The sequence below is a fragment of the Stegastes partitus genome, unplaced genomic scaffold, assembly GCF_000690725.1.
Source record: "Stegastes partitus isolate 25-593 unplaced genomic scaffold, Stegastes_partitus-1.0.2 Scaffold1385, whole genome shotgun sequence".
Classification (NCBI taxonomy): domain Eukaryota; kingdom Metazoa; phylum Chordata; class Actinopteri; family Pomacentridae; genus Stegastes; species Stegastes partitus.
The window spans coordinates 16,877-41,280 of record NW_007579116.1 but is presented as its reverse complement, the minus strand read 5'-3'; the positions used below and the strand labels follow the sequence as shown (position 1 = coordinate 41,280).

The 24,404-nt window shown below is 41.2% G+C and overlaps 1 protein-coding gene across 1 annotated transcript in view; it reads right to left on the bottom strand.

Moving 5' to 3' along the window:
- Window positions 1-24,404, bottom strand: part of ulk2 (unc-51 like autophagy activating kinase 2) — a 44,153-nt gene that overhangs the window by 10,201 nt on the left and 9,548 nt on the right. The window contains exons 4-15 of the mRNA XM_008299167.1: window positions 15,879-15,911; window positions 12,189-12,225; window positions 9,819-9,992; window positions 9,380-9,453; window positions 9,119-9,220; window positions 8,976-9,034; window positions 8,628-8,710; window positions 8,453-8,503; window positions 8,270-8,358; window positions 7,565-7,733; window positions 4,534-4,591; window positions 430-579 (exon numbers count right to left, since the gene is read on the bottom strand). Coding sequence (XP_008297389.1) covers window positions 430-579; window positions 4,534-4,591; window positions 7,565-7,733; window positions 8,270-8,358; window positions 8,453-8,503; window positions 8,628-8,710; window positions 8,976-9,034; window positions 9,119-9,220; window positions 9,380-9,453; window positions 9,819-9,992; window positions 12,189-12,225; window positions 15,879-15,911 — 1,079 coding nt within the window. The remainder of the gene's footprint in view (window positions 1-429; window positions 580-4,533; window positions 4,592-7,564; window positions 7,734-8,269; window positions 8,359-8,452; window positions 8,504-8,627; window positions 8,711-8,975; window positions 9,035-9,118; window positions 9,221-9,379; window positions 9,454-9,818; window positions 9,993-12,188; window positions 12,226-15,878; window positions 15,912-24,404) is intronic.

Genomic DNA, 24,404 nt, shown 5'->3' with positions numbered 1-24,404 from the left:
CCACAACGAAGTCAGCACAAGAAAACTTCTCCCCTTCAGACATCAGACTGTAAATAGAAACAACAGAACTACCCTTCCTCTGAAACAAGGTGACACCCGTCGCCGTTCCTCTGCCTCCCAACCCACATCCTCCCTGCTTCGTCTTCACATAAACTGCCGACAAACCCTCCCAGCAAAAGGTTGGGAACTCAAGCAGGCACTTAGCTGATGTAATTTCACTGAAACTTTATGGCTGATGAAATACCAGCCTGAGTTTTCATTACCAAACTTGAAAATTAATTTGTGGTGAATTAAACATAAATCACAGGCTGATATCAACAAGCAGGTGCCCATTCCAGTTGTTTGATTACAAATCAATACGACATAAATAATGCAAAGTTCACTCCGCACTGTTGTCCCCCCCTCCCCGCCAGACCCAGCGTCTCTTACCTTGGGGAGCTGTAGAGCGTGGTGGTCGGGCTGCTGGAGAGGTTCTGTTTGATTCGCTGGTAGTTGCGGACCTGGGTGGGAACAGGGATTGGTGTTGTTTCAGCCCGTGGGGACACCATGGGAGTCTGTCCTGGGGTGGGCTGTGGTTGCCTTGAGGGGAAAAACGGGGAGAGGAGTGCAGTTAGCCAGTCCGCTCGAGGCTGCTGCAGCCTACATATCTGCAGCACATCTTCAGGGGTGTCAACTCCCATAATAACCTAAATCTCCAAACTGCTTGAGTAAGAAGCAAGACATAAAGCAGGATAGCTCAAAACTGCAGGAACTTTGCCTCAACAGCCTACAGTTCTTTGTTTACTCCGGTGTGGAGGCAGGCTGTGGAACTTAAGTTTAGCCTGGTTAATCAGAGTCAGTGGGTGAAAAAAAAAAAAGTGGGCCAGGCTTCGATGTAAACACAGAGTCAAGGCCAATCAGCTTCATGCTCGCTCTTCTTGGGGCCGGGTTACAGAGTGGGACGGCCAATGGCACGTGTGAGGGAGGTCCTCTGTGTTCAGCAGACACAGTAAGGGAAGTGCAAAGAGGCTCAGCTCATTTGCATTCTTTTGTTATTCCAGAGGAGACAAAATGTTCTGAATCTAAAGTCAGGGCCGAGTCACCCACAGAGCGCCTTTTCTTACGTATAGAATGCAGGAAAAAAAAAAAGAGGAAGAGTGGAGGGAACGGCCGTTAGAGAGCAGCACCGGTTGTAAACTAGTATTATGTAATGATGTGAAGCCTGGGAGGGCCTACAGTGCAGAGAGGAGGAGGACACGTGAGGCAAAGACTAGTCCAGACAAAGAACCAGAGAGCAGTTGCTTTGTGGGATTTCTGCAAATCTGAACACAACCACGTGCTGTTCTTTTCAGCATGCTTAAACACCAATCAAGAATTTATCAGATACAGTGAAGGCTTTCTATTTTTCTCCAGGTTGCTAAAAGCTTTATCGATTCCAGCCTTCAAGGCCTAATGTGGAGAGGGGTGTTGTGTGCTGTTGTTACCTTGGTATAAAGGGAGAATGAAAATTTGTAGGTCAGTGAACAGCTGCTTTTTAAAAACAGCCAAGAGTGGAAAGAGGAGAGAGAATGGATCTGCAAGTCAGCTGCCTCTCTGCTGACCTGGTTTCCAATAGAGGGGGATGGGATTGAACAATTTCAGCCTATGCAAACTTGTCACTTCTGTTTCTCCTCATTAATGACACTCATTTGCTTGCTTTGTCTCTCGTATCTTTCTCTAATCTCTTGCTTTCTTTACAATGATAATGTCTTTTCAAACATTCTCCTCTTCTGCTCTCCTATCCATCCCCACAAGTCCACACTCCTTTCCTCTTCCACCCTCAATCTTGTCCCTTGACTCCAATAATTTAGGACACACAGTGAGCAAAGGATAAACAAGACTGTGATTTAGGAGGTCCTTCAGAGTGTGGCCGCTGTTACTAAATTGCAAGGGACAACTCCTGTGTCAATGGTTAACTAATTTATGTAAGCAGAGAGGAGTTATTGCTATGGTGAAAACTGTGAAGAGGACAGCAGAGGGAAGGAGCAAAGCTGGCAGCAAGAACGGTTAGAGGGGGGTGAGACAGAGACTGAACAGCAACAAAGGCGAAATCGAGTGAATGTAACCGAAAAGGGAAGAGGGATGACATAGAGCAGTTTTGCTTGAGGCTGTTGACACATGCAAACAGGAAAGACAGGAGATGGACGAGGTGTAAAGCAGTTTCTGCCTGCATGTTATTAAGAGACAGAGGGGAAGCATGACTAAGAGCCAAGAGTGACAGACAGAAGAATTTTAGTAAGTAACTAAGCAAAACTTAAGCATTTAAATTTAAATTTGAAGCTAAACTTAAATTAGTGTCGGCATTTTTGCTACAAACAAAGCTGTCTAGACTACAAGGATTACAGATTGCTAATGATAGTTCGGAAAATATACACTGCATGAAAATAACTGGTGAGCATGATGCGTGTTATTGTGTTTAAAAATATCCTAATAATAGAGTTTAAAAGTAAGTCTGACATCATTCAACACCCATGAAAAGGCCTAAAACGACAATCAGTGTATCCTGGTCACAAAGTATTCTCCGTTTATCTAAAGTCTGATATAGATAGATTCTATACCTTTGCTCCAATATATACAATGTACTAATCTATTAACAATTGTGAATAATCAGCTGGTTAAAGGAATTGCATAGCCTTTAAAAAAAAAAAAAAAAGGAAGCAATGGATTTGACACTGACAGGACAGGGAAGTCAGAATAATAATCAGAACATATTGAGAAATGTGTTGCTACACTTGTCATAATTGCTGGCAGGGAGACAAATATAGAATAAGCTTTATGCCTTCCCAGATAAAAGGAAGAGAAAGAACATAACAAAGGAGTAACAGCAACACTGAGCAGGAATGAATAGAGCAAAATAGATCCATCCATCTTTTATCAATACACTGCCTTATCCTGTAGAGGATTACGGCTATCTTAGGGCGAAGGGGAGACACAGTCTGGACAGATCAGCAAAACAGATGAATTTGACAGCTTTTTATTATATCTGAAGATGATTTCAAGTTCCAACAGCAAAATCCATATCTACAATTAAGAATCAAATCTTTCTTGATTAAGTATAGCTAATGAAAGGTTGAAAACCACAAATGAGCACAACATTGAACAGCATCAGGATAACTGCTGGACATGTGGTGTGATTGTGTCTTAGGTACAGTCAGTACTATTAAACTCAACTTACTGGATTTAAATCAGAGGTGAAAGAGGACAGTCAATACTGCTGTGTTGAAAGAATGTGGTCGGGGTCCACGTGAGCATATTCTCACCTTTTAATGCACAGCTGAGGCACAGTAATAACAGTCACAGTTTGCTAATGCAGGCAAGTTTTGGCGAGTGTGTGAGGCTATTCTTATCCACACAGCACTCCATGGGTCAGGTGCCATTTTTAGCACAGCACCACCTTGTTGTTTGGCTCTGATTCATAACTCACTAATCATGCAGATTTAAAGGTGGAGAGGAGTATTCACACATGACAAATGGACAGTGTGTGTGTGTGACATGTGGCATAAAGCTGAGACAAGGCTGTTTTTTTTTTTTCTGGTGGTCAGAGAGACAGAAATAGTGACACAAAGACACAAAGGAAGCCTCTCTGACACAAAAACACGCCGAGAATAGATGTTGTGACCTTACATGCATACACTACATGTGAACTCAAGGGTGAGTGTGAAATGGAATCTGACTCACAGCATCATGCCACACTTTCACTGCACCGACAACACCCAGTTCATACTGCATTAGCTGTGTCTGATGACTTAGAGACGGTGTGCTACATTCAAATCAACAGCACCTTCAGCATTCATTGAGGCCTTCTAATGATATTTGTAAAAAAAAATAGCTTTGTAAGTCTGCCAGTGTAAGCCAACTGATCTGCCAAAAAACACAGCTAATAAACATTAACTGTTGAAGGGCACTGAGGTTTGAAATTTGAAATTTGTTTCATTTTTTCCTGAGAGTTTCAACTATTTCCAGCTTCCTACTTAAAAGTATAAGGGAATGAAGGCGCTCAAAGTCAGAGCCCAACTGGGAAACCAACAATCAGTTTTGTGCACCCTAACCTCACCCTAACCTCAGGAAAGGCAGATGTTCTGACACCAGAATAGCAGCATCCACAAAAGGTGAACATTACTCGGGCTAATTATTACATGACTTAGCTTTGTATTAACGGTACTTTGACAGTTTTGTATGTAAAATTCTAACTAAGCTGAGAATTTTACGACTTTGTAAAGGTTAAACAAACAAGTTTAACCAGTGAACTTTAGAAGGGCTGTTAGGCAGTTATTGTTACTTTTGGACAGAGCTAGCCTCCTCCTTTTTCCAGTCTTTATGATAAGCTAAGTTTCACAAGAAATGTACTATTTTACAAATTGTGAAACTATTCCTTCATTTTAAATTGTACTGTTCACTGAATCAGGGTTCCTGTAGAGTTTTCATTTCTCTTTCTAGAAGTACCTATCATTTATAACTCTTGTTCAGGCCTCATCATGATCTATGCTGAGTGTGTTACAACAGTCTCGTACTCACCCTCCACACATGAGAAACTCGCTGGACGCCCGACGACCAGCTCCCATTGGTTGGTCATCTGAGGAGGATGAAAGAAGGAAAGATAACAATGACAAAGGAGCAACGGCTTTTCTTGATGTATAAATCACTAGTTATTAGCTGATTAAAATGGCACTCAAAATGCCAGCCGACACTCTCAACACTCTGCGCTGCCCGTCGCTTCTTGCACTGTTTGTGTTTTGAGAGGAGGACAAGCAGGTGGATGTGTGCGTCTGTGTATGTGCTTGTTGCAGCAGGTGCGGAGCATGAAGGTTCATTTTACCAGTCAAGAGGGTAAGTGTGTGTGCCTGCTGTTTGCGGACCGTTGTCTACAATTACAGCATGAAATGGTTAGCAGCTGTCTAATTTATTGGCTGTAGATTTGGTGACATGTGCTTTGCGTGTGTGTGAGTATGTACGCTGTAGGTATCACTAGCAGGTAGTGAGTGTGACTTCACTACACGTGGATCGTAGCCATAGTGAGTCTATTAATGTGTACAGTTTCAAGATATCTGCATTCTTGTCCAGAACAGATGTTCGTGTATGACCATGTGCTGGACATGCAGATTAATATGTTTATGCCTGTGAACAAAGGTCATAATTCATACTGTAAGTAACACAAGCAACTGATATTCCTTTATTTGTTCAAGGTTATCTACAAAGAATTTTTCTCTGCAATAGCTGAGAGCAAAATATATGTTTAAATGCTTAAACCTTAAACTTAAATTAGGATCTCTTATTAATTCTAGGTATTTGTATTTCTTCACACTTAGACATAACCAAACCTCATCATCGTGAAGTAAAATATAAATTGTGCAAATTGAGCCTGTATGACTTCATGGAAACAGTAATTGTGGTAAGGCTAAGCACTGTAGGGCATTCATTTATTGGACTACATACTGTAAATCTATGAATGTACAGTAATAGGCTGGAGACATGTTTTGGGATGAACAATATAAAGAGAGATTGTTTTAGAAAATGTCATCCAAGCACAGCAGAGCTGGTTAAATTATCTAAAGAAACCATGCAGGTTTTGCTCTTTTTTTTTTTTTTTTTGCATCAAGTGAAGTGAAATTGTTGTGGGGAAGGTGAGTGGTTCCTCTGACTGTGTCTTGGAACAGAAAGCAAAGGATTTATGGTCACGCAGCCTAAAATATTAAGAGCATGAGTCTGTGAAGGTGGACCGACCCTGAACATCTGCAGAGTCACACATTTATAGGGTAAGTCAGAGGGTAGGGGGCGGCCTGTATGTAAATACAGAGGTGAATAGAGGTAAATTAACATACAGTTGCTAATCAAATCACCGGAGGTAAGGGGGGGACAATGAACCACAGGTGGTGGAATCGGAGTCTGGTGACCAGATAGGTGGTGGAGTCAGGGTTCTGATAGCATACAGTTGCTAATCAAATGACAGGAGGTAGGGGGACAATGAACAACAGGGGGTGGAATCGGGGGTCTGTGGCAGGAGGTGGGAAAACACATGACAAAGGGTGATGGGAAAACACATGACAAAGGGTGATGGGAAAACACATGACAAAGGGTGATGGGAAAACACATGGCAACAGGGAATGAATTCAGGGGTCTTTGACCATCAAAATAAAAGAAAATGACTTTCTTCATCACAACTATGACACAAGATGCAAGCTTAGTTGTACATTCCACAATCTAAAATAATGACAATTTCATCTGCGTTGTTTGTTTTTGATATTGAAAGAAAAGAACATCTTTGGAGTCAAATCAGTGTGTTGGTATTTGATTGACAGGAGCTGGCAGGATGTCAGAGTGCCAGCATTACACAGCATACAACTGGAGACACAGCTAATTAGCTATCTAGAGTGCCAACTGATATTACCAATCTACTTGTCCTCACTTGTTTGTTTGGTAGCTCATCCAACACGCTAAGGTGCAGGACAAGCTGTGTGTAAATGTTTGTAAGTTACATAACAAAGAGACTTGAGCAGCACAGCTAATGTGGGTTGTTGCTCTGAGTCTGTGGTTCTTGGGTTGTGTCGCAGCTGCTGTTTGGGTCAGTGTGACTGTCTGCTCTGCCCATGATACATACTTTATACAAGAGTTCACTGGCTGTATCAAAACAAGAGTTCTAAATATGACGCTTACTGGAACAGTATGCTGTCCGATTAATGCAACATTAAGCTGTGCCATCATAAAAACACAATATATATTATTAATGATATAGTCTCAGATTTACATTGCAAAAGGCTGAGATTGCACTTTTAACTGATATCACAAAGACTTTCACCACAGCTAACCACTCTCTGCTTCAAAAAATACTTTTTTGCTGGTTTTTGGCAAAGGTAGCTGCCAGTAGTTTCAGAATAAGTTAAGTAATATTCAGCCCTCTTTTTCCAGCGTTACAAAGGGAGTCTTCCATGGTTCTGTCCTTGGATCAGCTTTATTTATTAATTATTTAAACAAAACTACCTCTGCATTGTACAACTGTAACTTACAACTTTATGCAGATGACACAGTCCCTCATTCCTGTGCATACTCTATTAAAAGAGCCACTTCAAATCTACAACAGTCATTTAACCGCCTTTATAAACAACTCATTATTTTGAAGCTTTCCTTAAGAATTTACAGACAAAATGGATGTTGTTTTTAAAATCTAGAAATACTGACTATGGCAGTCTTGAAAGTCATTCATTTACTAACATCACAACAGAGAGACTGCAAGACTGCTACTTTGCCCCACAAGCTTGGAAAATGTTTGAACAAAACTTAAAGTTGATCTCATCAATACCAATGAAACAAATGCAATGATTAAAGTGTTGGTCATATTTACTGCATCTCTCATTGTTTTTTATTAATTGATAATGTTTTTGTTGATTGTTGCATGTTAATTTTTTTTTTTAAATCAAATGTTGTTCCTATTTTTATTGTCTGATGAGGGTTTTTTTTGTCTCACTGGTAATTCCTGCACTTCCTAGTTACACCTAAGTGAATTTACAGGTGTATTTATTTGTACATACAATGTGTGTGTGCTGACACTTACAGCTGTCAGTAGAGATGTTAGGCACCAGGACAAAGTCGTCAGTGTCACAGGAGGAATTCTTACTGCTGGTACTTCCTGCAGACTCCTTGGACAGCTGTAAGAAGTTGGGCGGGCCGAGCGGAGGGGACGACAGACCGTCTTCTGCTAGAGTCTGCATGTCTGGGAGAGACTGTGTGTTCAGACAGAAGGAGGAAGAGGAGAAAAAAAATAAAGAGGATTAAGTTGTAGTGTGGCTCCTGAATGATGCAATTAGGGCTTCCAGGCAGGGCAGTGCTGACTGTCAAACTAATACAATCACATTGTTACAAAGAACACTGACATCCTGGGAAATTGACTTGCTCTGCATTCCCACTAGCGCTGTGAAATGAGACGAGCCGCTGCAAGGAGATTGTTATAACTAGCAATAAATGTAGCAGCAGCAGCACTCATACAAGCAGTGTTCACAGAAGTCATTTAGAAGTTGGCTTGCAGAAAACACATGATGAGCTGAAAATCTCCGACAATGTGTTTTTTTACAAAGGATCTGTGTATTTAAGTTTTTGGACACTAGGTTTATGTCTTCAGGTACTGTTTGTACAGGAAACAGTAAGAAAAGCACAATGGGAGCATAACACCAGGGAGGTGTGGTTAAAATTTTATTATCTTAGTTGCAGTGTAAGTGTAATCCCCTCTGAATAAGGATTTACAAAGTAATATCAAACTCACAGGAGGAGAGTTGTAGCGGATGCATGGGGAGCTGCCACAGGAACTGTCCGTCACAGTGTTGGAGGCGCTGGGGACCGGCACTGGACATGCTGAGGGGAACATACTCGCAATTAATCATGGTTTAAAGTTGGACAATGTAGTGCAGAACGTTCTGCTGCTTGGGAATGTGACCTTTGTGCTTACATTTTTTAATCGTGGATGAGGGCTCCAGGAAAGGATGGCTGAAAAATGTATCTGCAGAGAGGGAAGGGAGAAAGACAGTTTTTTTAACAAGCATTAGAGCACATCACAAAGTGTGTAAAACCATATACATTTAACATCTGCTCTTTAAAGACTTTACTATAATGTCAGTACTCACCAAAGTCCATCCTGTCTTTCTGATTTCTCTGCAGCAGGCCAAGCAAAAGGTCACTAAGTTGTGCGGATGTCTCCCTTGGGATGCTGGTAAATAAGAGCATGGAAACATTAACACTTGGCTTCTCTTCGGATGCGTGTTGACTGTGCAAAAGCATCTTACAAGTTCCCTGCTTCCCGTGTAGGACAAAATGTTCACGTCATGCAAACAAGCATGCAAACTCTATTTTGTATACATTATTTCTCACTTGTTCAAGCCATGAATGTCACAAATTTATCAAATAATGTCTTGTTGAAGTGTCACTTTACACCCACAAAAGCTAAAAAACACAGTGTCAAGGAAGTGACTTACATAGGTTGTAGATTCTTGTTCTTCTCATAAAACATCCTTAAGTCTTGGGGACTGTTGGCCTGCAAATGTGAATAAAGTAATTAGGTGCACAAACACACATCAGCAAACCCATTTGTTCATGGTTTATTGTGCACAGTATTAACCTGGAATGGTGGCTTGCCGACCAGACACTGATAGATAACTGTCCCTATGCTCCACAGATCAGCTTTGGCATCATAGTTCTGGGACATGATGACTTCTGGGGCCTGAGAGATGAAAGATCACAAGTAAAGATCCAAAACAGGGGGAGTTATTTAACAAACTGTTAAGCAGGCTGACAAATGTTACATGTTTGTATTAATAACGGACCTCAAATGCAATTCTAGACAAACACACACAACACATATGCATTAAAGCACACTGACCATGTACATGGGTGACCCACATAGCGTGGCTGCCATCATGTTGCTCTGGAGGTACCGTGCAAAGCCAAAGTCAGCTGCAGGACAGAAGCATGAAACAAACCAGTCAGTACACACGTGTTATTATTACTAGTAACACAAACCACTATTGTTGGACTCTGGATGACTGGGAGAGAAACACTCAGAACAATAACACACATGCTCTCTCAGAATAGAGCAAGGATAGTGGTGGAAAACACCATCAGTGTAGTTAGAAATACATTTATTACAATACTACAGCTGCCAAAACATTTTTTTGTGTTTGACTAATAGATAGCTATTCACCTGATGCTCAAATAAAGTGTGCAGTGGTAATGACAGGCTTATACCTGAAGTCTACATAAAAGTGAGTCACACTGTCTATACAATGACAGAAAACAACCAATTTTTGTACTTCTGTTACCTATTTTGATGCGGATGCCACTGATGTTGGACTTCTTGCGACCTGCATATGACAGCAGGATGTTCTGGGGTTTCAGGTCGCGGTGGATGATTCCTTTGCTGTTGAGGATGCGCATGGCAGCAGCAATCTGCTGGAGGAAAACCCTCAGAGTGTCCTCTCTCAACGTCCCCTTAGCTAAAACAGAGCATACATAACAAACGATGATAACTCAGGACAGAGCACACAATGTTGCTGTTTGTCAGTGTACATTTATGGACACTGAAGCAATAACAGCTGAAAGTTCTTCAGTGCTCAGACCTGCTTACTTAAGCAAATCTGCTCATTAAGATGCACCTTCTTCCCCATTGTGTCCCTGGATAACTGGTTTGCCTATTGATTTGATTCAGGTGCTTCCTGCTGCTAATGATGCAGTTTAATGACTAGTTTAATTAGTCCATACTGACATGTTGCAGAGGTAATACAGAAACACACTGAAAGACTTTTTTTTCCCACACTACAGCTGCTCTCACATCACAAGCATGGAAAAATCCCCAAAAAGTGCTCATTAGCCTCACTTGATTAGAGCTAATAATTTGCATATTATAGTAATAATCCTGAGGTAAATAGTGTAAACTGAGGCAGTGAAGGTCCTATTCCCTGGTGGTAGTGAAACAAGTCTAATCGGATGTGAGACTAAGAGGATTCCTCTCTCTCATGTACTTATTCTGTTTCTCTCTCTCTCTCTCTCTCTCTCTCTCCCTCTCTCTCGCTCTCTCTCTCTCAAGCCATTGTGATTACAGTGGTGTAGGCATAGATCAAACCAGTAAGCTTATCAACATTAATCTAGGATTTGGGGGGGTAGCTTCTCTCTGCCAACCACAGTGGACTAACTTATAACGTGAAAAAGTTGTGTAAGTGGCAGAATCATTCACTACAGAGACCCCCTTATATAATTAGTTTGGTTGTTACCTACGCAGTGCAATACAGAAGCCCCCCAGTGGTAAAACCAAAATCACAACTCTGTTCAGAACACTGTAAAACTACCAACAATGATTCACTACGACTCCACAGGTGTCATTTTGCAACCACCAGTGTTACTCAAGCAGAGACTCCTGGACTGAGTCACAGGGTGATCCAGAACTGCGGCACACTTCATACACGGCAAATGTGGACACATTAGGACATTATGCAAAGGTACAGTGATAAGAGAGCTGCTCCAACAGCACAATCAGTGTTTTTATGGAACAGAGGTGTAAACACGTGTGGTTATCTAAGACATGCATTGGCAAACTGCCATTTATACAGAGGTATTTGTGATTCCAGAAGCCAATGTGATTCTACTTCTGTGAAACTATTCACAGCAACCGCGACAAAATATTGTGTTTCACTCTGTTTGGGCACTTAACAGCGTGTCAAATGAGGTTGGTTCACCATTCTGAAGCTCAAAACCTGTGAGATGAGGCTGGGCCACAGATAAACCGCATTGTTTCAGGAAAATTTGCTTAGTATCCAAACAACAAATGTACACAAAACACAATGTGATATATAACCTAGATGGTATCTTGTCAACAAACTTATTTTGCAATATGTCTTTGGCACTGTTTAATCAGTGTTTCTTATCTTGCCTTATCATAAGGGAATGCAACACCTGTTTGTGGAGGAGACTTATTGTATTTTTTATTAAATCTTAAGCCTTGACTCACTTAAGAATGTCTGCCATCTAAACTGAAAAACCATAAACATTGAACTTGACATTCTGGTTTTCTCTCTTGCAACTATAAACCCTTGCTGTCAGACTGAGACATCCTATGGCCATGATGTCACTACACTCTAGTGGTAACGCAAAACTTGAGGCTGAAACAGTAGAGTAAATGGATGGGCTTGTCTTTTACTTGACATGCTTTGTTATATTCTTCATTTTCACTGTTGAGTAGTTCAGCCATGTAAAACAGAACCTCTAAACATCACTTTTAATCCAATTTACTAATTATTTCATGTTGAGCTGACTTGTTGCTCTTCAACCAGAAATGCTGACCTTTATAAACTATCACAGTGACATATGCAGTATGCTGACAGGGTGAAGGAAGAGAAGGAAGCCTTTGTGCAACGCTGCTGTGATTCCCACACACACACATCCCCCACATAGAAACATACAAACAACCGCTCATGCACACACACTTGAACATCCCCACATGATACCGGCTTACAATATTCCACATACTAGCCATCACACCGAGATGATAAATGCACCATCACGTGCGCACAATCCCACACCTACACTCGTAATAGCTGCAGTCACATGGCTTTTCCTCCTCTGCGGCATTAGTAACTTTGTTTTGATGAACAATAATCTGTGTGTGAGTGTGTCAGACAGATTAGTGCGATGCTTACCTTGCAGATAGTCAGCAAGATCACCTCCGTTACAGTACTGTGTATGGGGAGACAAACAATCAGCATCAGCAGCAATTCAAATTCAGGTTTAATAATGTCAAGCCAAGTAGCACATTTTGTTAATGTGCATACATCTGTGTTTGAGTCTGTCTTTGTATGTTTACATGAATGGTTGTTCAAATCCGATCAGATAATGGCTGGCTCATTAATTAATCTGCTGAATGCCTGGAGCCTTATCACTACAGACACTGGCTGGAGTGCACTTGATTCTCAAGAAGGACAACAAGGACAACAGATGAGGCCGGTGTTTTCCACCATTCACTGTCTATGACACTACTTTCTACTCGGTTTCACACGTACATAGTGGGATCAATGTCAACATGTTCCGCCCACACACAGAAACCACTGGCAGTCGTGCACACTGCTGTTCTTGTAGCACAGTCAGCATGCAGACCGTCTGCATAGACACCGATTTTGGCCTGCATGTGGACATCCAAAGAGGGGTCCAAGCAGATTCGTACTTGGGGACATGACGAAATAGACGTCAATCCTCTCGGACCCTGAGGGACTCTCACATACTCAGGGTCTGCAAAGGTACGCTTGGCAGAAATGACATCATCTGCAAGGTAGACTGTACATACTGCAAGAGTACCAACTGCACATGTACCAGAAAAAAAAAATTATGCTTGAAACAAATGCTTGTTGTGATAACAGACTACACAAAGAGACGCTCTGCATCCATAAGTTTATAATTCATTGTTGAAAGGGTGTATAAATGGAGTGAGCGCTATCGGGCTTTGGAGGTGTTTTGATTTGGACATGGCTTTCATCAACAGTGCTAAAATACAAAAACCCACATTGTGTCCACCCACTGTCCTCACCACATCTCAGCAATAATCACAAATTTGGCTACAGGAAAAAGTGCAGCCATTCAAAAATATTGCATGGAAGATCCATTTGTTTTTCTACGTTCACCAAAAGGGACAAGGCGTTGTCTGAGAGGCGTACCTTACAGTATGTGTATTGTCGTTTTAATGAAACCATGTGTGGCCGCGGGCTGCACAGTGGTTAGCACTGTCGCGTCACAGCTAGAAGATCCCCGGTTGGCGTTTGGGTCTTTCTTTGTAGAGTTTGCATGTTCTCCCCGTGCAGCATGGGTTCTCACCAGATTATCCTCCGACAGTCCAAAAACATGTTGAGGTTAGTTGGTGATTCTAAATAGCCCATCTTGAATGTGAGTGTGCTTGTTTGTCTCAATGTGTAGGCCTGTGATAGACTGGCAACCTGTCCAGGGTGTCCCCTGCCTTTGCCCTAAGTCAGCTGGGACAGGCTCCCACCTCACAACCACCCTAATGAGGACTAAGTAGTGTATAGATAATGGATGGATGAATGTGTGTCTGTTCTTTGCTTTCAAAGCCTACATCGACCTGTGCATAGGGATGTGGAAAGCATGAACTAGCCTTTACACTGGCCTTGTACTTTGTGCAGAATTTTGTCATTCGTTTGCAGGAGTTCACGTGTATCCCTCTATGGACATCTGCGTGAAGCCCAGAATTGGTGTCTGCATGGACTGTCCACAACTACACTACAAAGGGCACCGGTGTATATGCTCAGCAGTAATGTGCCTGCATGGAGAATGTAGACACCAATCTATTGTGCATATATGGAACGTGTTCTCTAAGCAGACTAGAAAGTAGCACAATAATCAATGTAACAACAACTACCTATATGTAGTTATGCAACTGTCCATTAAGGTAGCATGATAAAGTCTTAACATGAATGCCAACTGGAAGCCAACCAATCAGACGCGTCACCTCTGCTATTATCTCATTGCTGCAAGAGTGTCGACCTTTGAAGCTAATACATGGCATGCTGGTTCACACACATTGTGTAACATACACCCTCTGTTGCTGGATGTTAGAGGTGGTGGACACACAGACGTCACAATATGAATCAGCAGAGACTAAGCTTCATAGTCTACAACTGAATAATCTTCGTCATGGCAGTTGTAGAAGTATTGAGCAAATTTTGCCCTCTTGAAAATTTTCTCCGCTCAAGGTCACTCTCTCATTTAGTGGAAATCCACTGTTCCCTTCAATGAAATTCACTCATGTCCCACAGAACATGAACAGGGACTAATTTTGTGTCATGCTCAGTGGGTCAACATAGTGACACATCACTCCAACAACGTCCCACAGGTGTTTGGTGGGTTGAGAGCTGGTGATTGAACACCATAGCGTATGATTCATGTAAAGAACGAACAAAAAATAAAATATACCCCTTCAACTCACATATTTTAAGTTCCAATCCACTTTTGACGTGATTGCACATATATAGATTCTTTTTCAATTAGGAAGGAGGTGAGGATCACATTTTAAGAAATTCAAAGATTGGGGGAGAATGTTTAAGCATCAAATTATTTTTAATTTCTTCACCAGTGATGCTAAAAACCACAAAAAAAATAATCAGGTTGTCTGTCTCCCTGAAAGTAGCATTTTGTGATCTAGTTGAATTGAAGAAGTCAGTTCAGGCTTTATGAAGCTGTATAATTAAATGCTAGGACTATAAAGACAGAGTCAACATGAGAGAGGCATGCCTTTAGCTACTGTACCTATCATGTTGTCTTTCTGTCTGGCCGGCTTCATTTTACATGCAAGTATCTGAGTCTTATTTAAGCTACACCCGTTGCTGTATGACTGAGGATGGCACTAAATGTTCCAAACATCTTTCTCTATTTCAAACACTCACTGTTCCAACTTATTAACTGTATTTTTCTTTCAGACGGACAGAGTGTGCAAAGGGCACAGTATTCTTTTCGTTAGGATTACACTTAGCTCAGTGCATTCATCTTTTCACAGGACTTTCATTTGATACTTTAGCCAACGTTTGAGTAAGACAAGCTTTCTCCATCTAAGCAAAACATGAGGCATCAGCTTTGATTCAGCCAGTGTGAGGTTTATACTTCAAATTGCAGCAAGGGCATGGCCCTTGTAATATTCCTTATTCCACCTGATAGCTGAAAATTGGAAAATATACTTGTGAAAAGTAATTTATCAAAAAACAAACTGCCTGTCTTGTCTTTTAACCGTGTTGGTTGTGAAAACAACATAATGAAAAAACTGTCACTACCCTCATATTAATGTAGCACTAAGTTTTCAAAAAATAACGAAAATAATGGAGTATACTGCAGACCTCTCCAAACTTTGATCAAAACAAGACTTTAAGCAAAGGCTTTTGAGGAACACAATTCCTAGAAAACAAGAAAACAATTCCTAGTGAGTAACCTGAGGTGCAGTCATGATTTGTTTTCTATCCTGCAGGCAGCTGAGAGTGTTGCGAAACACGTGTAGAACATCAGGGAGGATGCCAAGTGAGAGGTTGTCAACAGGTTAACAGAGCAAATTTGGACACAGTTTGAAAGAAAATGGGGGGAAAAAAAATAGAGAAAGTAATGACAGCAGGACAGCAGTGAAGCCTACACTAGACCAGTAGGGGTAAAAAATTACTGTGTAATGAAGACTTGAAGTACTGAATTTCCCGAATTTCCCCTATGAGGATCAATAAAGAATTATCTTATCTTACTGCTACAGTGGAAAACTACATTTTCCCCAGCAAGAGAGACAACACATGAGAAGAGGATGTGACTTCTGACTCATGAAATATCTAGACAGTCAATGTTTCTATACTTACCTCCATGACCAGGAAAACAAAGTTGGGTGTTTCCTGGAAGAGAGGAGACACAGAATCAGTTACAGAAGCCATTTATCCTGAAGCAGCTGTCAGCTCCACCACACAGCTACAAGAAAACAGCCACTGGATAAAATCCAAAGTACATAATACCAGTACTTGCTATTTATGACTTTTCTTGGCTTTTTCTGAACATGTATTTTTATTACTTGTATCTTAGTTGTAGTAAGTAAAGTGTGCTGTACAACCCCTCAGTTTAGAAAAATACCATGATGGAAATATAAAACACTGGAAAGATATGGAAAATACTGGAAACAGAAGCATGACACACTGTTAACACTGAGCTGAAAATCAATTTTAAAAGTAATCATGCTTGTAGCGTTTGGGGAAATATACTTTCATTAAAACTGAATTTCTTTAGATAATTATATCTTCCATGACACCACATGGCCAGATCACACCATAAAGGGTGTGCCAAAATGACGGTTATTGCCTCAGTGGTTCATGCTGAAGGAATCATCATCCCAAAGAGGTTTAAATGAGCGCCTGTTCCTTGCACGCTAGCTGTAGGATGTTGTTCCTGACACTGTTTTTTTAAGCTGTTTTGATTTTGCAGAAAACTGCCAATTTGATTCGTCCCAATTTAATGTGAATCAGTTCAGGCATTAATGCCAAATGAATTCAGTGTAATGTACTTTATAAAACAAGAAGCCTGCAGCTCATGTCTGGTACCCAGTTGTGCAACAAGCAGTAAAATGACCCTGCAAACAAACCATCATAATACTGTAGTATCTAATATTTAGGCATCAAAAATACAAAGAAAAAAAGAACAATACAAAACTAAATTCTGTTTTAAAATCTAAATTCTAGGAAAGATAAAAATATTGCTTGGGCATACCACACCTACAGATTCTTGCTTAGTAATCTGCATAAATCAGTGCCAAAAGAGATTTCCAGCTGGCAGAACATGCCAGCCATAAGTAATCCAGTATTTCTCACAGCTTTTAAACAATTCCACATATAAACCTGGTGACTATGATATGCTCACTACCTACAGCACTGTGACACCATGCAAATCACCAGACATATGACTCTGGCCTAATGGCTAAAGGGCTTGTTCATTTCGTTCCTAGAGTCACAGATATGCTCAGTGCACTGGTCTTGTATGTGTGAACCATGACATCAACAGCAACACATTATCTAGTTTAGGCAAACTCGACTTGCTGCAGTCTTCTGCTAAAACAGCAGCAAATATGGTATTGTACAGGTACTACACGTCGTTCAAACACAAATACAACAGACGTTCTTCCACAGTTTTCTGCAGAACTTCATATTTTTCTCAGTTTTCTCCATACGTGCCAGCCACATCATGTGCACTACGTTGCAAAACTTGGTGATGCACAAGTCGCCAAAACAACACTGAAGCACACCTCACAACAGCAGTGATACTGTTGGCACACGCCACTGGCGTAACGGTGATCAGCAACCAGAAACTCCGCTTAAGCAGCTCAGTCTTTTTCAGTCCCATACAGTGATTTCTCCCAGCTGGGGCAGGTGGTCGTGGTGGTGGGGGGATGGGACACCAGTTTCTGACTGTATGTGTGTGAGAATATGTGAGTGTGTTGAGGGGGGTGTTATGGGGGATTACATAATGAGGTGGTGTTCTGCAGCTCAATCTGAAGAAGAAGGGGGATGGGAGCAGAGTGTCAGGGCTGGCAGAGTCACCACGAGGCCAGGGGAACCAGGGTAACTGACACGTCACTGTCCAACCACCAAGCACATAGACACACACTGATGTAGATGATCGTGACGACTGCCCATCATTGCTCAAAGTAAACTCTTACACAATCAGAGCGTGAATGTCCGAAAACCACCGTCAGAGAGAACTAAGGTCAACAAATAGCAGGGAGCGAGGTTACTTCTGAGAACGGCTCCTGCCTGGAGAAACATCTATTTTATTCAGAATGTGTTGTGGCTCTTTCACATGTCGCCGTCTCTCGCTGCTGCTGCAGTTGCCTCGATTTGGTGCGTTGCCTAATTGCTAAGAAGCAAGATGAATTTCAAGAGGCAGGTGGTGACAGCTGCACATAGGGCAGCCTTTGTTTGTGAGGGCTTAGAGGAAGCAGCAGCTCACAGTTATGAAAGTGACAACCGCTCACACTGTTCACATGAACAAAACTTTTCTAGATGATACTGTTCACACATTGGTCACATCTGAAATTAAAAAAACTGGTAGACTTTGGACATTGATTGTTTATTGCCAAAGAGGGCTGGGCTTCAAAACATTGCCTTCTAGCACAAAATATTCCAAAACAACTATGATATAAATAGCCCCTCCGTCATAGTCACGACCTTGTAACGTTTAGAAACAGTTTCGCAACCAATCAAATCTGCAGGCTGCTTGCGAGGAAGGATGAAAGGATTTTTATCATCCTGGGATCTGAAAATTGACAACACAATACAAAGGCTCTGAAAAAATAGGTGGCGTGCACACACAAACGCAAAAATACTCTGGACTGTAAAGTGTCAATGTGAGCCAAAACAGCCCTGTGTCTGGTTAGCTGTTTGGTTATTGCGTCACAGTAACTCCAGGAGTGCAGTTATGTAACAATATGGGGGATGGGAAATGGCAAAACTGAAGAGGGGGGGGGGGAACAGTGTGTGTGATTACTGAGGAGGGGGGCGGTTGGGCATTGGTGGAAAGCCGGCGTGCTTTTGTCACGCAAGCGACAAGAGTAATCCGGGGTAATCTGAGTGAACTAGTGTCAGCTGGGAGTAAAGTATCTGCTTTGACATAGCAGCAGCACATAATGACAGATGACTGTGTCACTGACAGCAGCAAGAAAAAAACACTAATTATGTGCCGAGGACAAAAGGTCAGGATTGCTTGTTGACTGTTATTGTGGCTGGAGCATGGATAAAGAGGACAGGATGTTTATTATTTTACAGGCAGGGCAACTGTACAGTTTGTCATTACACAAATATCCTGATATGGCCACATTCATCACACTGCACTGATAAAGTTGTGCGTGAAAGTGCCTGCAACAGGTCAGTGTATGCAATGAGACACAACAACAATATACTTTCATGTGAGGACAATGAAATACAGCAAGAATTCAACGTTTCCTGAGGCCCAGAGTTGGACTAATGTCCTCCTGACACCGGGTGTTATGTAAGAGACATATGTGTGTTGAGGATCATGTGAGTGTGTTCATGTGTATGTGGTGACCAGACATACTACAAAGTACATGTTCCACGCAGCTGATTGGCTGTGTGTTCATGTGCCTCAGTGAGCAGTAGCAGTGTTTCCCTCTGAGCTTCTGTTCCCCCCCAGTTAAATGTCTGGAAAGCAAAGTTCATAAAGGAATGTAGACAGAGGCAGGTTTGCTAGGAAAGCTCACTCAGCTCCAAGAAGCCCCCCTGAACATTTCCAAGAACACATACAGGCACTCTGTCTTTTCAGCCCGCTTCATGTCAGTCCTGCCTCAATACGTTGTGCAATTAAGGGACACAACTCTCTCTCTCTCACACACACACACAGACACACACAGACACACACACACACACACACACCAGTCTGGGGGCCGCTCTCCAGGCTAGAACACAATGTTCCTCAGGAGCAACTTCGGCTTTTGTGAAGTTTGGCTCATGAAGCAAAACACTTCATAAACAACCCTCTACGCTCCACCTTCCTCTGTTTACCTTTAACTTTTCTCTTTGTCACTTTCTTTATGTTTCTGTTTGTGTTGCTAACAGCACATGAGCATAGCTCCATTGGTACTACATCACCTACAAAGTTGTATTTAATTTAAACATATAATCACAGGTTGATATTTAAGTTATGAAAATCCATGAAAATGTTTTTGTGCATTAATGTTCAGCTTTGACCTTGAAACCAGTGGGTCAACAAAATTATCTAATCTACTGAAGGTCCAATTACAAAACTTTTTCTGGGAGTTTCAATTGCACCGTTTTCCTGCCTGGGCACAGATCACTCAGTTAAATATTACTCTAATTTATTGATTGTGGGCTAAATATAATGCCATATTTCCAAACTAAAACATTTCAAAAGGCTGAAACTAAGTTTTTTTAAGGTTAATATCTAATAAAAGCCCTTTGTGACTTGAAGCAAAGTTTTGAAGGCTTGAGTATTGTATAAAGGCTGAAAAAATACAAAATCTCTGCAAACATTTCTTTGTATTTGAGTTTTTCTTCTACACAACTGCAGCATTTTTAAAATTGTGTTTGCCCCGTATATTTTGGATGTTCAAATTCTCAATCTGCACTGTTATCCTCGTAAACAAGTGTATTTTCCTGGTTTAAATGTTATAGTTCTGGCATAAAATAGACCATCTTGGAGAAGAAGAAAAAAAAAAGCCAGGATCCTGGAGACAGGACTGAGTTCGGTGGGACTAATTGACAGGTGGGATTTCAATTAAACTCTACAGTTGATAACCAGGTAACTCAGTTAGTTCATACATCCTAACAAAATAACTGACTTGAAATGCGACATCCATGGCAGGGAAAGAACAAAGTTGCTCATCACAGTGAAACAGCACAGACATATAAACAATGTTTGCAGAGATTTGAAATCCCTTTTCCAGCCTTTCAAAACACGACACAAGCCTTCAAAACTTGGGTTTCAGTCTTGCAAAACCTTTCTTTTAGACTCAAGCTTTTGAAATGCAGAGTTTGAACCTTTCAGAGATTTTCTTCAGTTTAGAAATATGATGTGATCTTCACGCCATAACTGAGGACAAGCTTGACATGCAGTCAAAGGTCTAGAAAAAGTTCATAAGCTAGAGGATATGACAGAGTAATCTAGCAAACTGGATACACCAGGGGCTTTTTGCAGATGTAGGTTTATAGATAAACCAACACAGAATACTGAATACAACAAATTACTCATACTTTTGTTACTATTGGCAGCATGAGGTGACCCATAATGACTTCAAGGGAGATTTTTGCAGCATTTGGCAGAAGGGAAATTTAGAATGCATACTTAATGATTTTTTGATTACACAAACCCTTTCTGTTTGCCTTTTGCCAGTTCATAAGAACCCAAACAGCAAAGCTGTACTGTTTAGCATTAGTGCTAGTAAGGAAAGAGAGAGAGAACTAGAACCCTGACACAGGATACCTTATAATTAGAGCCGTCTACCTCACATTGCCGCAGCTTGCTTAACATTAACAGCGCCGTGAAGGAGGACTGGGAGCTGCTCAGCTGTGTGCTTAAGGCTGTCATTAAAAGCAGCAAACGAGCAGGGCTCCTCCAAACTACAGTGTTGGCTATAAGGACCTGCAATCTGTCATGGGTGTACATACTCCCACATCCAGCCCTGCAGTCTTTTGTCAACACACAGATATTCTGAGAGGTGCGCAGGCAGCTGGTGTGTTTTTGTGTGATTCACACACAAACAGTCTGATGGCTATCGCATTCACAAAAGCTAGCTTGCATATAAGGCAAATATTTTCAAAAAGCTTTTCAGTGTTTTATTCCACTCGTTATATCTTCTAATGAAGCGATCCATTTAACTGCATCTACAAGTAGATTCAGTTTCATCTTAAGTCCAGCGCAGCTAAATTACAGATGTACTATAGAGCTGAAAGAATGAAAGATTGTATGAGGGGTCCAATGAAGGGGTATTGTAGGGAACTATCCCTAGCCAAAGCTGGGGTATGTTTTCAGGGCCAAATGTTTGTTAGCAAGATTACACAACAACTATTAGATCAAATTTTATGTCACTTGGTGCACAGGTGGAGCATGGCCCGATGATTTTAGTTCAGATTCAGGCCACACATTCTTTAAAGTTACAAGACGAGGCACCAGTAGATCCTAAACAGACTAAAAATCTGCAGTGTAAGTCCTGAGAAAGGACTGTGATTGTTTTCTTTTGTGCATTCACCAACTAACACAAGAAGTGCTGAGGCTGTACGGTGGGGTGTTAATATATGTCACCATGTGGATGTTGTGTGAATGAACACCTCCATTGTGAACCCAATTTAAACATACAAAGGGACATAAGCACTTCTACTCTGTGTTTATTCAGTGTTCAGACCAACACAATGGTGTCTAGTCTATATGGTGCTGGTATAGATACAGAGCAGTGTGAACAGGAACATAGTCAGCTATAGTGTGAGTTGTAGGGTATACTACCATGACAAGACGATAAATAAGGATTAGATTCAGGTTTAAGAGTTGGCAAGTGCAGTACAATAAACGTGAGTTAAAAAACTGGTTCATGACAACAGGTTTCTGCTGCTCACCCTTGTGAAAGAAATTTCAGCACTGAAAAACATTAAAGGGACTGTATGATTTAAATGTCATATTGCCAAAACTGCTTTAAAAATATATCAGTTTCATATCAAAACCTAAACTGCTCCTCCTGCATTTTGCCATCTGTCAAATACTTGCTGGCATCATGTTAGCCCATATCGATGACTATGAGGCTGTGTGAACATCGCTTGCAGTACTTTGAGGCAAATGCTAATATCACCATGATAACAGTGACAACTAACACGCTGATGTGTAAATGGTGCAATGTTTAGCATGTTCAGCATCTTAATTTAGCATGTCAGCAGGCTTAGAGTTGTTACTGAGCATTAAACACATACTCCCGCTGGTGGGAATGGCACTTGTTTTATAGGTGGCTAGGCTAAAGGCAAACGAAAATCAATGCAAGGTCATGACATTTAGAGCTCATAGTGGCACTCGATAAAGCCAGGGAATTAAAGTTATTACGGTTCTTTCTGCAGAAACATGAATAAGAATGTCTGTCCAGAAGGTCATGACAATCATCTTACAGTATATGTGATTTGCCAGTTTGGACCAAAGTGACCACAGTATTAGTTGGGGTATAAATGTTCTATATGTTTTAAATCTGTCTGGTCTGACAAAGATTCATCAGGTTCTGGGTGTGAGGCTACAGTGGAGGTTTTTTTCCAGTTGCATAGTAGTATAATTGGCTATTCTAAATATACTGTGACTGTGAGTTGGAGTATTTATGGCTGTCTCTTGTGTTAACCCTGCGATGGACTGATGGCGACCTTTCTCACTCAGTGTCACCTGGGATAGGCTCCAGCCCACTGTAATGCTCTACAGGATATAAACGGAATAATAAATTATCAGCGGGAAAAAGAAGAGAATCAGACTTATGTTGCAGCATTATTTTTACATGTACATCTGTGCTTGCAGCCTACAAAATATGTTGTCATGTTTGAATCATATATGAACCATCAGCACATCATGGTTATCAGAAGGTCAAACACTCTCACTGTCACCACCTTTTATGAGGCTCCTATATCAGCAATATCAGTAACCACCTCCAATATCTACAAGATACGGGTCAGAGAGTCTAGGTTTTTGGGTCATTACTATCGGGCTTTAAATAAGTAACCTATTTACTGCTCGACAAGACAAGAACATTAGCCGACTTCTGAAAAAGACACCAACAAGTATGTTCCATGCTTTTTATAATCGGAAAAAAGGGGTCTAGACATGACTGGACAGTTGCACAAGCAGCTCGGATTACATTTCCTGTTCTGTTTGGTAAGCCCACTTAAACAGCACGTGTTTTCAAGAACAACATCAGCTGATGAAGATGGGAAGAAGCCAACTGGGGTTGCAAGAAGTGATGATGAATGGCAAAACAAGGGGAAAAAAAGAGTTACATACACAAGATAAATAAAGAACAGAGCATGTAAAATGAAGGAAAGGAAACTGACTGCTTCCAGGTTCTCTGTTACCAAAGGGCTACAACACACCAGACTCTATTGATAGTCACCAGCAGAGGAAATGCACACCATTACACTGGCCACCAACAGATAGAGCAACACAACAGGGAAAGGAAAAAAAAAAAAGCCAGCTGGTAAGAAGAGACAGGGAGACACTGTGCCTGTGATAGACCAGCTCAGTGAATGTTACAGACAAAAGAGGCAGCGGTGACGGAAAGTAGGCAAATAAAATCAAGAAACAAAGACAGAGTGCATGAAGACCGTGTCAAACCACACAATTGACAAAGTGGGCTTGAGGGGACTGAAAATGTCTCTAGCAGTACTATCTTAGTGTCTGTCTGATGCCAGGATCACAATATTCTTTGGTTTAAGGTTGGGTAACAGTCCAAATACAAAGTCCACTACTGAGCTCTTTTTGTGTAAGTCGTCCCCTGGTATACAGTCCTTTGTTTTGCTGGTGTAAATATTGTCTTGCTAAAACATTCAAAGCATAATGCCTGCAGCAGATATTCAACTTCTTGTCTAATAAATACCATATGAGCCTAACCAGAATACAAACATTTTACAACCCTGATAATGAAATGAAATGAATGAAATGAAATGATAAGACTTATATGCTGTATTTTTATGCATCAAGATTTCTTGAAAAGTCAGACAAGACCATCAATACCACTCTTTTATTTGTCTTGTCAATGCAAAGCTTAAGACGGAAACTAAGAAAATAGCTAGCCTGGCTCGGTTCAAAGTGTTACGATCTGGCTCATGGGCCAGAACGTACAGCGAAAAATGACGCCA